This window comes from Sitodiplosis mosellana, unplaced genomic scaffold, assembly GCF_009176505.1.
Source record: "Sitodiplosis mosellana isolate CC-2019 unplaced genomic scaffold, AAFC_SMos_1.0 Smas_scaffold_10, whole genome shotgun sequence".
NCBI classification, from domain to species: Eukaryota; Metazoa; Arthropoda; class Insecta; order Diptera; family Cecidomyiidae; genus Sitodiplosis; species Sitodiplosis mosellana.
Window position 1 is genome coordinate 108,607 of NW_022595252.1, and position 12,596 is coordinate 121,202.

Sequence of the window (12,596 nt, forward strand, 5' to 3'; positions counted from 1 at the left end):
AACTAAACCGACAAATAAAACACCCAGCCAACTACCGAATAAATTTTCCATGTTTTGCAATTTTTTTGATTTATTTTGTTTTTGATAGAGAATAAAAAACAAATCATATTGAGGAATTTCCATAATAAGGTTATATTATAGTTCTCTGTCTGATCTATCTGAATGATGTACAATTCGTAAGATGGACCCTATGATGATTTCGATGGTGCATTGTTGGCTGGTTGAATTGTGCTTCCGCCTCGAATTTGACCCCAACCAATTAACCTGCAACGAGACATAAATAAATGTTAAGTTTCTTCATATCATGAATGTAATCCTCAATTGATTGAAGAGTATGAAATTTTGATTGGAAAAAAAGAACAAAAAACGTAAAACATCACTCACCGCCAATGTTTCTCGACACGCCGACTGAGTGCAATCTTTTCGCCAATTTCTGTACAGACCGGATTGGTAAGTGCGATCTTGGCCAAATCGGCTTTGGTTGCGACAACTCGACCGCCAGTACTGAGTGAACCGATGTTAACGAGAAGAATTTCGTTCTTTGACAATTTCTGCACTTTGGCTGCCTTTTTATCGCCTTCAGTACGAACACCGAGCAAACGTTTCAACAAATAATACGAAACTTCCAATTCAATGAAGATATCGGGCAAAGCGCCAACAGCTCCCAAAACTTGACCAACCAAACGATCGGCACGGCACAAAGTCGGTTCGATTTTGGTACCTACACCGATTAAACCTCCTGGTACGGCGAATTTCAATTCGTTTTGTTCGGTAAAGAGTGACACAATCTTCGAGAAAATCGGGCGACATGTCAATTTTCCTTCGGAATCTTTGCTCACCAAACCTGGACGCACTTCAATCTCTTGGCCAACCTTCAAGACACCGCGCAAAATTGAACCACCAGCAACACCACCCTTCAGATCGTTCACTTCACAACCCGGCTTGTTGACGTCGAACGAACGGATGACAATCAAACGTGGTGGAGAGGTAAAGTTGCGGGTTGGAATCGGGATTTTCTTCGTAATGTATTCGCAGAGTACCTAAAATGGAATCGGAGACAAGGGTTATATTGGTTTGTTTAGAATGAAAATCAAGGGTATAATGATGTTGGTTTCTCTTTCGAAGAACATCAATTTCACTCTTTGTTGTCACTCGGCTTACCTCAATGTTATACTTCAATTGAGCCGAAATTGGGATGATTGGTGCGCCTTCAGCGACCGTACCTTGAACGAATTTTACGATTTGATCGTATTGTTCCTTGGCTTGTGACTCTTTCACCAAATCGATTTTATTTTGCAAAATCAAAATATGCTTCAATTTCATGATTTCAATGGCGGCCAAATGCTCTGACGTTTGTGGTTGTGGGCATGATTCATTGCCGGCAATGAGCAAGAAAGCGGCGTCCATGACAGCGGCACCGTTCAACATAGTTGCCATGAGAATGTCGTGACCGGGGCAATCGACGAAACTAACATGACGCACCAATTGGAAACGACCCGAACAGTTTGGCCGATAGCATGGAAAACTGTCATCTTTGCTTGAACCGCCCGATGTGTAGCACACTGGCCGAGCACATTTCGGGTTGTCGCATTTAAAAATTTTGGCATTGGCATAACCTGTGAACGATAAGACGAATTTATTTTTTTTAGTTATCAAAAATGTTTCAATGAATATTTGATTAACAGATGTTTAAACCGAAAATATCGATATCACCTTATTTCAAGAGGAACACAAACCACCTTTTCTCACTCATACTTGTTTTTTTCCAAATCACTCATACAACGCTGCTGAAAAAGTAATACAACTTTTCAGTGAACTGCCCCTTGTTATTCATACTCTCCTCCTCTGGATTTCATCCAATCAACTCATTCTATCTTCCATTGAATCGAAAAGAATATCCGCTCTAATCACAATTTCCAATTGCACCCACCCAAAAAACGGCTCATTCGTCATACAATGAGTCGCATCTGCACTTAGCTGATAGCCAAATCAAATGGAAAATTGGAAGTTCATTTGATTATTTCTGCTTGAATGAAGTTTCATAAGGCAAAAGAAAATATTTCTGTTTTGTTGAGGAAAGAGAAAATGTTGTCATGATATGCGCAGGCGCTTATTTTGCAAAACTTCGATTTGTTCTGTTTAAATTCACAGAGCAACAGTTTGATCAGGATTGTTGTCGGAAACGTTTCAATATCTTCTACAATGTCGGACTTGGAAAAATTATCTACTGTGCTGAATAGTGAGCTGGAGGTGATTTTATCCAATTCAGATGGAAGTGATGAGGTCAAAAAATACTTGAAAACTTATGTCCGATTCTCATTGTTGCGGAGATATATTAAATGCATGATATTCGTTTTAATTGCAATTGCAACTGTTTGTGCGTCGATTTACTACATTCCAATTTTGAACTGGAATGCCTCAGCAATTGGACGATTGGTGTTGATTAAGCATGTGCTGCCCTATTATGACTGGCAACATCTGTACAAATCAAGGTGTTTAGTCGAGAAATTCGGAGATGGAAAGACAACATCCACAGAAGAATACAACGATTACGGCGAGCTCAATAGGGACGATTGTGCCGTTTGTGAGAATTTAGGTAAGTTTGAGCGTTTTTTTCGTTAAATGAAGTAACATATGGAATATTTTGTAAGACTCTTCGTGAATTTTGTCGAAATTTTTTTATTGGTGAAAACCAACAGCACAATAAAATGTTGATGATTAACGGTGAAAAAGTCGTCTTTATTAGATGCATTTCAATACATCACATTTTTTCTTATTTTTTTAGTTTCAATCGATCGAGTATCAGATGCAACATTCGGCCTCTTGCAAGATGTATACTTATCACGCGACCATCCGGTGATAATAAATGATTCCCATGGTATTTGGCCGAATCAACCTGATGTTCTGGAGGATTTCATCGAATTTTTGCTATCATCACCCAATTTAAAGTACTCGACTCCATGCAATATTGGAACAAATTTGGTGCAAATTCGTGACGATTCACCAAAATTACAATATCTCTTGCGTCAAACCGGCAAAGTTGAGTCAAAAGGATGGTTTTTGCATTTTCGTAACTGTGACTTCGAAGCGGTAAAAGCGAGTCGTGCCACATTCTCTCTAAAAAATCGACCATATTTCATATCTTCACATCTTCCACCCTTTCACACCAGTTGGATTATCCTATCAAAACACTACGGAATGCCTATCGAAAAGCGACTACCAGTAAAAGACCTTGTGATTGTTCTCCAGTTGAATGGTCAAATTTCTGGGCGACTCACCACATTAAGACATTGCAAGGATTTCTGTTTAGACCATAATTTCGAATTGAATGCAGGCGAAGCATTGGTATTTAATGCTCAAATGTGGAACTTTTATTATCGCAACATCGATTTACAGGCTAATTTAACGATTACTTTTATTCAAGAAATTCATGCTGATTAAACTTTATATTCAACACAGAGTTGTGTAAGAGAAAAGAAAAATGAAAATATCAATAACTTTCTGAAGATCAATAAAATGAAGTAGTAACAAGAAAGAAAAAGTGGTATTTTCTCTTAATATACTAAATAATACATAGAATGAACGTTTTGCACGAAATTTGTACAGTATAATTTGGTTGAACTTATGCAAAACATTAGATAAAAATGATTTTTCGGCATTTGGCTGCTCCGCATTGGCACGTGAATCCCTCTTTTTTGGTATCTTTAGATGTGTCTGGTACTTTTGTTGCGTCGGTTCCATTCTTATTTTTCAATTGGCTTGAGACTGTATCTGTTGTCTCTTGGATTTTTTCTTTGATTTCCGATTTAATGACCACTTCATCTGGTGATTGTTTTGTTTCGGCTTGAATGATTGGCCTGTTGGATACTTTGTCTTTTATTGTTACAATTTTGGCGATGTCGATTTCAGTTGATGGAACGTTAGGATTGGTGTCAGCATCGACTTGTTCTCGATTGGCATTGGCATCGGCTTGTTCTCGACCACTATTTGTCGAATTGCTGTAGTCAAATGTGAGCTCTTCGTTTTCTTTGATCGATCGAAGTGTGAACAGGCAGAGTTTTGGCAAGTTCAAGTCCAAGCAATTGGTCCATACAGCCCAAACGCCAAGATTTGGATCGCACGAGTGATTGATGAACCGTGACACATTGCCAAATTTGGCTGCATCAACGGTGTATGGATTATCCTTGTCATTGAAGTCCAAGTCAAACAGATATGTACGGCCAACGGCATCATATTCTTTGCCTCGACGTTCGGTCTCTTCGTGCGAGATTATCTCACCGACATATTCGCAAATGTATTGACCTTTGGCAATGGCTCGTTCGGTTCGTACGCCCCATCCACGTTCTTTGGTCTTGAAAATGCACAATGTTTGCTTGCGGCCCTTTTGTACCACGCGATTTGGACAATTTTCCGAGCATTTGCACGCCTTGTTGCACTCGAAAACCGGTGTGCCTTGTGGAACACGGATCAGGCCACGTTTGGTGTATGGAAATTGAGCGTCGAATTGCTTGGCACAGCAGTCGGATTTGATGGAGCATGGTTCACCATCACCATCTTCGGTACAACTGCAACCGACCGGCGGATCGTCTGGAATGATAATACCATCGCGTGGAATCACATCGTTTGTGTAGGTGAAATTATCCATTGGTGGCAGTTCAAAATCGTTCACATTTTCTACGTGCAAATTTTTCGATTGATCGACAATGTTGATGCGTTGCTGGAACTCGTGCATATTCTGTAACTGATCCAACCGTCGATAATAGTAGCTTAAGTGTTTCATGTCATTCATCAGAATATCGTATACAGTTTGATACGATTTATCGGTTTGATCCAATTTTGCACGTCGCATACGAATCATCATAAAAAAATGTGCAAGAAAATCGTTGTAGTTGAACTTTTTGATTTGTTCAATGGCCTCCAAATTGGTGAGATTCGGTTCGAGTGACTCATTTACAATTGTTTCAATCATTTCATTCCAAAGCTGTTCCATGTCAGTCCGTCTCGAACGGATGAATTGATCGGTAAATTCTTGGAATGCCCTACAATCCCAAATATTTTTGATGGGCTCCCATGTGTTGTCTTCCTCGGTATATCCTTCCCATCTGACCTCAAACGATGGCCGCTTCAATTTATAATCATATTCCAACTTGATGACTTTGCTCACTTTGTACTCAACCTCGTGTACACCGTTCTCGGTGACTGTGATATTGCCTGTCTTTGGGATGATTGGTGGCTTGAATTCGGGGTGTGTCAATTTGCACAGAGCACACAAACGTCGCAGATTCATTTCAATCAATGAACATTCACTGTCAACATCTGTGTAGGTGAGATCATGTATTGTCAAACGTTGTGAGGTTGTACTCGATGCTTCATCACCATTTATCGATGTTGTTGTGCTACCACCGAAGAATTTTTTATTCAATGCATCCTTCTCTTTCATACCAAACAAATCGCAAAATTTCGGAATTTTCACATGTCGTTCGCCGTCCAATTTGGTGTCAGCTTTACGCTTGTTTGTGGTAGCAGATGATGTTGGGGTGGTGTTCATAGTGGCAGATTTACCCTTTAAGCTTTGATCTTTCGAAACTATTCGCTTGGACAAATCACGTATTGGATACTTTATCAATTGTTCTTTGGCAAATTGTCGTAATTTGGTGGGTGATTCACACAATTCCTGAATTTGTTCGGGTGTTATACGCTCTGCGAGATTGACGTTCAGAGATACCAAGAAAAAAAAACAGAGAACACACAGAAAAAAGAAGAAAAAAAAAACAACTGGATAAAATAATGTTCAAAATAAACATACAAAATTCAAAAGAATGAGAATAAAATGAGTCTATCCAACGAGAAAACCACATTGAATAAACCAACTAAAAAACTACTGATTTCGGTCAAATGGTTGTGCTAGTGAAAAATTAACCGGGTAAAAGTTTAAAAAAAACACTGATAAATGAAAAACGATTTAATGGAAACGAAAAATTCATTCGGACTGTTCTTTTTGTTTGTTTGTGGGCAGAAAATTATCCAGTTGTTTGTGTATTTTCTTAATTCTGAATATTCATTGTGCGTTTGTTTCTTTGGCTCGAATGAAATTGAATGTGACTTGCAATCATCATCGACAACGAGATCCACACACACAACCACCTTCGAAATTTGGAGGGACTCAAACAATCATTCCAACATGTTATCATTCAATGACATTTCTATATCTGCACCAGAGTTTATTATGTTGTTGTCGTTGTCGTTTTTTCTTCTTCTAAAAACAAAAACCGTTTCCTAACGCATGCTTACGAAAATCAATTGTTTGTGTTCCTCTTGTGATAGGCAGTTTGTTAGTTAAAAATAAATAAAAACTAGAACTTTTGATTGATGCTTACCCAATTTGATTGTAATGTTACGTTCCAATTCATTCTTGAAACGAACGGTGTGCACACCAGAAATTGCTTTCACCACAGTTGATTTACCGTGAGCTACATGACCAATTGTACCAATGTTGATGGTCGCCTGACGCGATATCACTTCCGGAGATAATGGTGTCAATGTTGAGATATCCTGAAATGAATGGAATGTGAATGAAGTAATGAATGGGGAGCATATTGGGCGCGTTATTAAGCCATTTTATCGGCAAATTGTTCCATATTTGACATGAATGGTTGAGGATATTTCAAGGGCATTTTTGTTTATTTTTCGGACTTTGGTTCTTTGTTTTGACAAATTCTTTGAGATTTCCCTTCAATTTCAGGAAGATTTCATCCATTTTGGAAATATTTCCAAGTAATTTGTATCAAGTTGTCAACAACTATCAACACTTTCGCATCGATTCTTGGTGTTTCAATGAAATAGTTTACGTTTTTGAAGAATTTTATGAAGATTTTCAATGAATTGTAAGCTACATTGAGATTTTCCGAAGATATTTGAACTAATTTCGTCAACTTTCAGAGATATTTTCATCCAATATTTTTCCATGGAAATTACTTTTTCATTTTTTTTAAATCTCGTTCTGGAATGCAAAATATGTCATGAGTGACCTAATTCAATAAGTTTCAACCATAGAATCGTTAAATATTGACATAGCCCAAAACGAATTTCACTCAATCAGCATCCAAAACACATGATGTGTTCGTGTTCAAATACCGTAATTTTTTTTTCTCCACCATTACTTCACTGTTTCGTTTCGTGTGATGCCGCAATGAATGAAAATATTATAGTATATTTGAGGTTATGTTCCGTGTACTATTAATTTCAATGGAATTTCATCATACACGCACTATATTAATGCATGTCTACGTGGATAAGGCCTTTTACCTTTCCACATCAAACTTTCACGATTTTTGCGATTATTTTTGCATTTTTCTCGCCGAAATTCCATAACTTTACATCCCAATGCCGATTCAAAGTTGAAACATATTGATTCCATTGAAATCGGAATGGGTATCAAAACCATGCACTCCATTCGCCGATACAATGTGCGATATGTAGAAAAGTATATATTTACCAATTGTGATAAGTCCTGTTTCTTCAGGTTAGTATTTCCCGTTGTTTGGCTTTCGGCCGACATATTTTAGCTGGATGTATTGATCGAAAACACACAAATTTTGCGGAATATTTTCGGTTAAAGAAACTCTTTAAAAAACACCTTTAAATGCACAAACAACTTTTTTTTGGTCAACAATGCCAAAATGTACTGCCGTTTAGAGGTTGTTCGCTGTCTTTCTTGCTCACAATTGACGATACATGTCGCTTGGTTTTCGGCGAACCATTGCACGCGTCGAAATGAATGCATTCAATGCTGCGGTGCGGCGAATTGTTTCAGCAAAGAAAAAGACGAATGATAAAGACTTGTTTTGAAAATGGAAAAAAATGAGAATAAAAAATATTTTCCATTTTTAATTATTAAAAAGTGAAAAATAATTTTTTTGAATCGAAAAAAAGCCAACAAAAAAATTCAACCGAATATTTTTTGATTGTGTCAAACCGTCCAAATGAACAACAGTATTTGACAGAACGTACCCATCGTTAGCGGCATTCATTCGCACACTCACATTCCAAGACAAGACGATTTGACATTTGTGTAAGCGAAACGACGAAGGAGATAGACAAAAAAAATAGCGGCAAAAAGTAGCATAAGCAAGTGCTCTCTCACATTCTCCGCAAAGAAAAAGAGAAGGAAGACAAAACGGTCGCAGCGAAATTGGCAGCAGCAACAGCAGCAGCAGCAATAAGAAGAAGAAGAGAGGTTGCATCTACTTGTCATCCATTGAAACACACACAGCGCCGGTTGGTATTTTCGCTTTCGTTGTTCAGACTCATTGTGTACAGTCATTGAAATCGTAAGTAGCATCATTTTTTTCCGTTGCTCAAATTAAAAATGCCCGTCAATTGATCGTAGTTAAATTTGGTACAAAAAAATATTGCAATAGAAAAATTTGGTGCATTTTTTTCGGTTGGCGTCGTTGAAAATTATTGCCAGTGTATGCTTCACTCGCAATTTGTTGTTGTTGTTGCGTCGTGTTTGCATGAAAATAAAGAAGAAATGGGCACCAACTGAAAAAAAAACGAACGCGTGAACAATGAAGAAACGTAATAAAATGGCGATGTATAAACGATGATTTTTCGAATCTATTCGATTGATCACGTCATTCACGCGCAACAACACTGCATATCATTAATTATTGCGACAAATGTGTTGAAACAAAACATTTTCTTATTCTTTATTTCTTCCATTTTATAAAGAAGAAGAAGCAGCGATAGCATCAGTAGAGGAATTTACTCAACACGATACAATTGGCCTGCTCAACTGTGACACTACAGTCGTACTTTTATCAGAGTATTTGTTTTTATTTCATTTGTGAATCGCTCGACATCTCTCGAAATGGCTTCAACTGCAAAGAAACCAAAGGGTAAATAGAGCTTAGAATGGATAAAATCTAGGGCGCATTTTGACAGACTTTGTTTACATTATAGATGAAGGTTTGGCCGATGGTGAATCGGAATTCTTAGAGCAAATCGATACATGCCAAAATGAAATCGATTCATTGAACGAAAAAGCTTCCGAAGAAATTTTGAAGGTCGAACAGAAGTACAATAAATTGCGAAAGCCACTGTTTGAAAAGCGCAACGATATCATCAAAAACATTCCGAACTTTTGGGTTACGGCCGTAAGTAGATTGAGTTGTTTTCGAACCGTTGATTTCACGATATGTGTGACTTTAACCCTTTTTTCCATTATTATCTCCAATTCAGTTTATAAACCACTCTCAAATCTCGGGGCTGTTGGAAGAAGAGGAAGAGGAATGCTTGCACTTCTTGGGCAAAATGGAAGTGGAAGAATTCGAAGACATCAAGTCGGGCTACCGCATCAATTTCTACTTTGAAGAGAATCCATTCTTCGAAAATAAATTGTTGACAAAGGAATTCTGCTTGGGTGGCAATTCCGGCCCAGTGTCAAAGAGCACCACGAGTAAGTCTTTCTCTCGGTCTTTTCTTTCATTGTTTTTTTAAAACTATTTTCTTGATTCATATTTGGAATATGCTCTCACATTGGGAGATATCCCATGATTATTCCTTGTATCCTACGTACAACCCCTAAATTATATGTGACACATTATAATGTATTGACAAATACTCAATTCACATTTATTGACAATAACTCATTGTATTCACACTTTCTGATTGTATCTAAATCCATCTCAATTTGTTTGCTTGTCCGCAGTCGAGTGGAAAGAAGGCAAAGATTTGCGCAAATCAAACAAACAACAGCAACAGCAAAGCAGTCGGCGGAAACGACCATTCGAATTCAAAACATTTTTCGATTGGTTCAGCGATAACAGCGATCCAGTCAATGATGAAATCGCCGAATTGCTGAAGGATGATCTTTGGCCAAATCCGTTACAATATTATCTTGTACCAGACATCGAGGTTGAAGCCGAAGAAAATGAAAATAGGTAAGGAATGGGGTCTTTTTCTGAAGAAGAACCTCTTTTATTATTCACAACTCAGATTAAGCCATTAGATGGTACGATGATATGCTCCATTAGATGGATCTAAGTATAGGATAGAAAAAGTCTCATTCGATGTCTACTGATTTGTTCTCAATGCTTCATATGTTTCATCAACTATAGTTCATCGGTGACTCATGGCACACTTTGTTTCATTATTTGTGTATTTCTTCACGTTTTTTTGGTTAATGTCAATGACAGTCTGTGTCAGCTTGAGTATATCCATTCAATCATGTCTCAATCTTGACTCGTCTGTGCCCATTTGGATCTTCTCTTCCAAATTCATATCATTCCTGACTGTTTAATCTATGTTATAAGCCTATTTTCAGCGTATCAATCATGAAAAATTGTTCACACCATGGTTATTAACATCTTTCTCTCTTTTGCAGCGGTGAAGAATACGGCGAGGAAGAGCAGTTTGATGATGACGAAGAAATTGAAGGTAAGGAATGATAAAATCAAAATAAAATGTCATCAAGTAAGTCTTATCTAATCCAAATCTCCATTTTCTATCCCCTAAAACGCAACAGAAGAAGCCGAGGACGATAAATAAGTATCATAACTGCACTTTTCAACATTTTCAACAATAGACAAAGCACATATTCCTCTGAAAAAAGAGAAACAGTATCACACCATAACACAGACAACTACTGATCACTTAACTGAATAAGACAATTGATACGTATAAGATTTTAGAAATATTTCAATGAGAGGAGGAAAAACAACAACCAACAACAATGTATCTAAAAAAATATCCATGAAAAAAATTTAAAACGAAAATTATGAGAGCAAATCATATTGACGACATAGCCTCTTTAGGACATTCAGTATCGAATTATCGAGTTTCAACAATTCAATCAGTAGTTTGATGTACACAATAAACATTTTAAAAAAACAATTCTAATAAATTACGTGAGTTCTTAAAACGCTTTGTCAAAAAGCAAATTAGAACGTTCGGGTTTTATTTACAGATCAATTGCAGTTTTATTTGAACAATTAGCTTAGGAGTTTTTTTTAGTTAGAACTATCGACGTCGCGATGGGATTGTCGTCCAGCCCTCTTCATCGGTTTGTGGCTTATTTCTTTGGCGCTGACTGGGTCCGGCTAGAGGAGGCGCTTCATCATCACTACTCACTTCCATGTCCTCGTCACTGCCACTATCCGAGTCAGAATCACTGTCATCTCTGGGCGCTGGAGTGATTTTGAAATTCGGGTCCAACCAATTGACACAATTTGGTAATTGACCTATGTGATGTCGCACTTCATCGAATTTACTCTCCAAACACAGTTTCAAATAATTCAACAACAGGTGACTTAATTCTGGAAAGATCGAAAAGAATGGATATCGTGAATAATTGGGAGATTGGTCTCATTATTATTATTGTTTGAGAAAAATATTTAGTAATCAAAAGTACTTTTTATTTTGTACTATTCACTGCTCTACCTACCTTTAGTCGAGTTATCCTCGCAAATTGTGTTGAACACCTCGTCTATTCTATCGCTCAGCTCCACTTCCAGATCTTCTGGCTCAACATCGTAATTTATGCAGTATTGGAAGATATCGTCTCTCATCGTTCTGGCGGCCTGGAGGGAAAATAGCAAAAAAGATATATAAAATGGCATTAAATAAAATTCGCATCAACATCTACATTGTAATTTAAATTTTCTTATTATTTTCCAAGATTTTAATTTTGGAATTGATTAAAATTTTCTTCGTGTTAAAATTTATTTGATTTTTTTACTCGAATTTTTTTTCTTCATAATTTTGTTTTGTTCTAAATCAATATTTTTTCCTATTCATGTCAACTTTTTTTTATGTGAATAAAAAAATTGCTTTAGCAAGTTTAATGTAAATAAATAAATAGAAATAATTAAGCGTTGCATTCCTTAAAAAAAACATAGGTTTGATCGTTGAATTGTGTCAAAAAAGAGAAAAATATCTCTATTTTCTGCAAAATCAGATAATTCCCAATGGGGAATATGTAACGTTAATTAATATTGAATTTGTGCACATTTTTGTAACGTCAATTTTGTATGTGAACGTGTACAAAAAGTACACATTATTTCGTGCACAAAAAGTGCACTGATTTTTAGATAATTACTTTAAAATTATGTACAAAATGTACACAAAAAATTATGTACAAAATGTGCACAAAAAATCTAAATAACTATGTGTACATATTCCTCATTGGGTTTTGTTGATAGTCAAAGAAAAAGCCATCAAAAGTCCATTGCCATCGACAACATTAGCTAAATGAATGAGTATTTGTTATTTACCTGTTGTCCATCGTGTCGATCTGTGTGTTGAACTGCCAATTTGAGGGCCTCCCATCGAATGAACAGTTCATGGACGACCGTTTGAAAGTTGTCCAAAATCCCTTGATCCATTTTCCCGCAAGAGAATCCACCAAAACTAATGAAAATACTACAAAAATCCGCTAATCGTACCAAACCACACAAAACAATGCGGTAAATAAAAGCAATGCTGTTATGTTTTGACTGATGTGTGATTCTAACCTCACAATTTGAAACCATGCTTGTGTTCTGTCAAAATTTGACAATACACACCACTTGTTCGCTCCCAGTGATTCAAACGAC

General features: G+C 36.9%; 4 protein-coding genes across 6 annotated transcripts; 2 read left to right on the forward strand and 2 right to left on the reverse strand.

Moving 5' to 3' along the window:
* Positions 1-32: 32 nt before the first annotated feature.
* LOC129567273 (eukaryotic translation initiation factor 2 subunit 3-like) lies at positions 33-7,761 on the reverse strand. 2 transcript variants are annotated; one of them, XM_055443941.1, is made up of 5 exons: positions 7,496-7,761; positions 6,378-6,552; positions 1,162-1,616; positions 385-1,040; positions 33-264 (listed from the first exon to the last, which is right to left on the reverse strand). In XM_055443941.1, exons 1-5 carry the CDS (start codon positions 7,556-7,558, stop codon positions 189-191), a joined length of 1,425 nt encoding a protein of 474 aa, XP_055299916.1. In that variant the 5' UTR covers positions 7,559-7,761; the 3' UTR covers positions 33-188. The 2 variants fall into 2 exon arrangements, with proteins under 2 accessions (XP_055299916.1, XP_055299915.1); XM_055443940.1 differs by lacking the exons at positions 33-264; positions 385-1,040; positions 1,162-1,616 and adding an exon at positions 3,349-5,700.
* On the forward strand, positions 2,201-3,441 carry LOC129567275 (uncharacterized). The gene is made up of 2 exons (XM_055443944.1): positions 2,201-2,596; positions 2,786-3,441. The coding sequence occupies exons 1-2, from the start codon at positions 2,203-2,205 to the stop codon at positions 3,439-3,441; spliced, it is 1,050 nt and encodes a 349-aa protein (XP_055299919.1). The 5' UTR covers positions 2,201-2,202.
* Positions 7,762-8,052: 291 nt separating the features above from the next.
* On the forward strand, positions 8,053-10,968 carry LOC129567239 (protein SET). Of its 2 annotated transcripts, none has more exons than XM_055443896.1 (7): positions 8,053-8,330; positions 8,734-8,900; positions 8,965-9,158; positions 9,244-9,460; positions 9,713-9,944; positions 10,388-10,440; positions 10,529-10,968. In XM_055443896.1, exons 2-7 carry the CDS (start codon positions 8,873-8,875, stop codon positions 10,549-10,551), a joined length of 747 nt encoding a protein of 248 aa, XP_055299871.1. In that variant the 5' UTR covers positions 8,053-8,330; positions 8,734-8,872; the 3' UTR covers positions 10,552-10,968. The 2 variants fall into 2 exon arrangements, with proteins under 2 accessions (XP_055299871.1, XP_055299870.1); XM_055443895.1 differs by having other exon boundaries at positions 8,737-8,900.
* LOC129567240 (uncharacterized) lies at positions 10,903-12,520 on the reverse strand. The gene is made up of 3 exons (XM_055443897.1): positions 12,276-12,520; positions 11,447-11,582; positions 10,903-11,318 (listed from the first exon to the last, which is right to left on the reverse strand). The coding sequence occupies exons 1-3, from the start codon at positions 12,384-12,386 to the stop codon at positions 11,023-11,025; spliced, it is 543 nt and encodes a 180-aa protein (XP_055299872.1). The 5' UTR covers positions 12,387-12,520; the 3' UTR covers positions 10,903-11,022.
* Between the last annotated feature and the right edge of the window lie 76 nt (positions 12,521-12,596).

Excerpts from the sequence above, each read along its gene's own strand:
- LOC129567239 (XM_055443896.1), top strand. The coding sequence starts at position 8,873 with ATGGCTTCAACTGCAAAGAAACCAAAGG. Across the intron at positions 9,461-9,712 it reads AGTGTCAAAGAGCACCACGA|TCGAGTGGAAAGAAGGCAAA; the intron begins GTAAGTCTTTCT and ends GCTTGTCCGCAG. Across the intron at positions 10,441-10,528 it reads TGATGACGAAGAAATTGAAG|AAGAAGCCGAGGACGATAAA; the intron begins GTAAGGAATGAT and ends AAAACGCAACAG.
- LOC129567240 (XM_055443897.1), bottom strand. The coding sequence starts at position 12,386 with ATGGATCAAGGGATTTTGGACAACTTTCAAACGGTCGTCCATGAACTG. Across the intron at positions 11,583-12,275 it reads ATCGACACGATGGACAACAG|GCCGCCAGAACGATGAGAGA; the intron begins GTAAATAACAAA and ends TTTTCCCTCCAG. Across the intron at positions 11,319-11,446 it reads CGAGGATAACTCGACTAAAG|AATTAAGTCACCTGTTGTTG; the intron begins GTAGGTAGAGCA and ends CGATCTTTCCAG.
- LOC129567275 (XM_055443944.1), top strand. The coding sequence starts at position 2,203 with ATGTCGGACTTGGAAAAATTATCTACTGTGCTGAATAGTGAGCTGGAG. Across the intron at positions 2,597-2,785 it reads TGCCGTTTGTGAGAATTTAG|TTTCAATCGATCGAGTATCA; the intron begins GTAAGTTTGAGC and ends TTATTTTTTTAG.
- LOC129567273 (XM_055443940.1), bottom strand. The coding sequence starts at position 7,558 with ATGTCGGCCGAAAGCCAAACAACGGGAAATACTAACCTGAAGAAACAG. Across the intron at positions 6,553-7,495 it reads AACAGGACTTATCACAATTG|GATATCTCAACATTGACACC; the intron begins GTAAATATATAC and ends CATTCATTTCAG. Across the intron at positions 5,701-6,377 it reads TAACATTACAATCAAATTGG|AGCGTATAACACCCGAACAA; the intron begins GTAAGCATCAAT and ends TCAATCTCGCAG.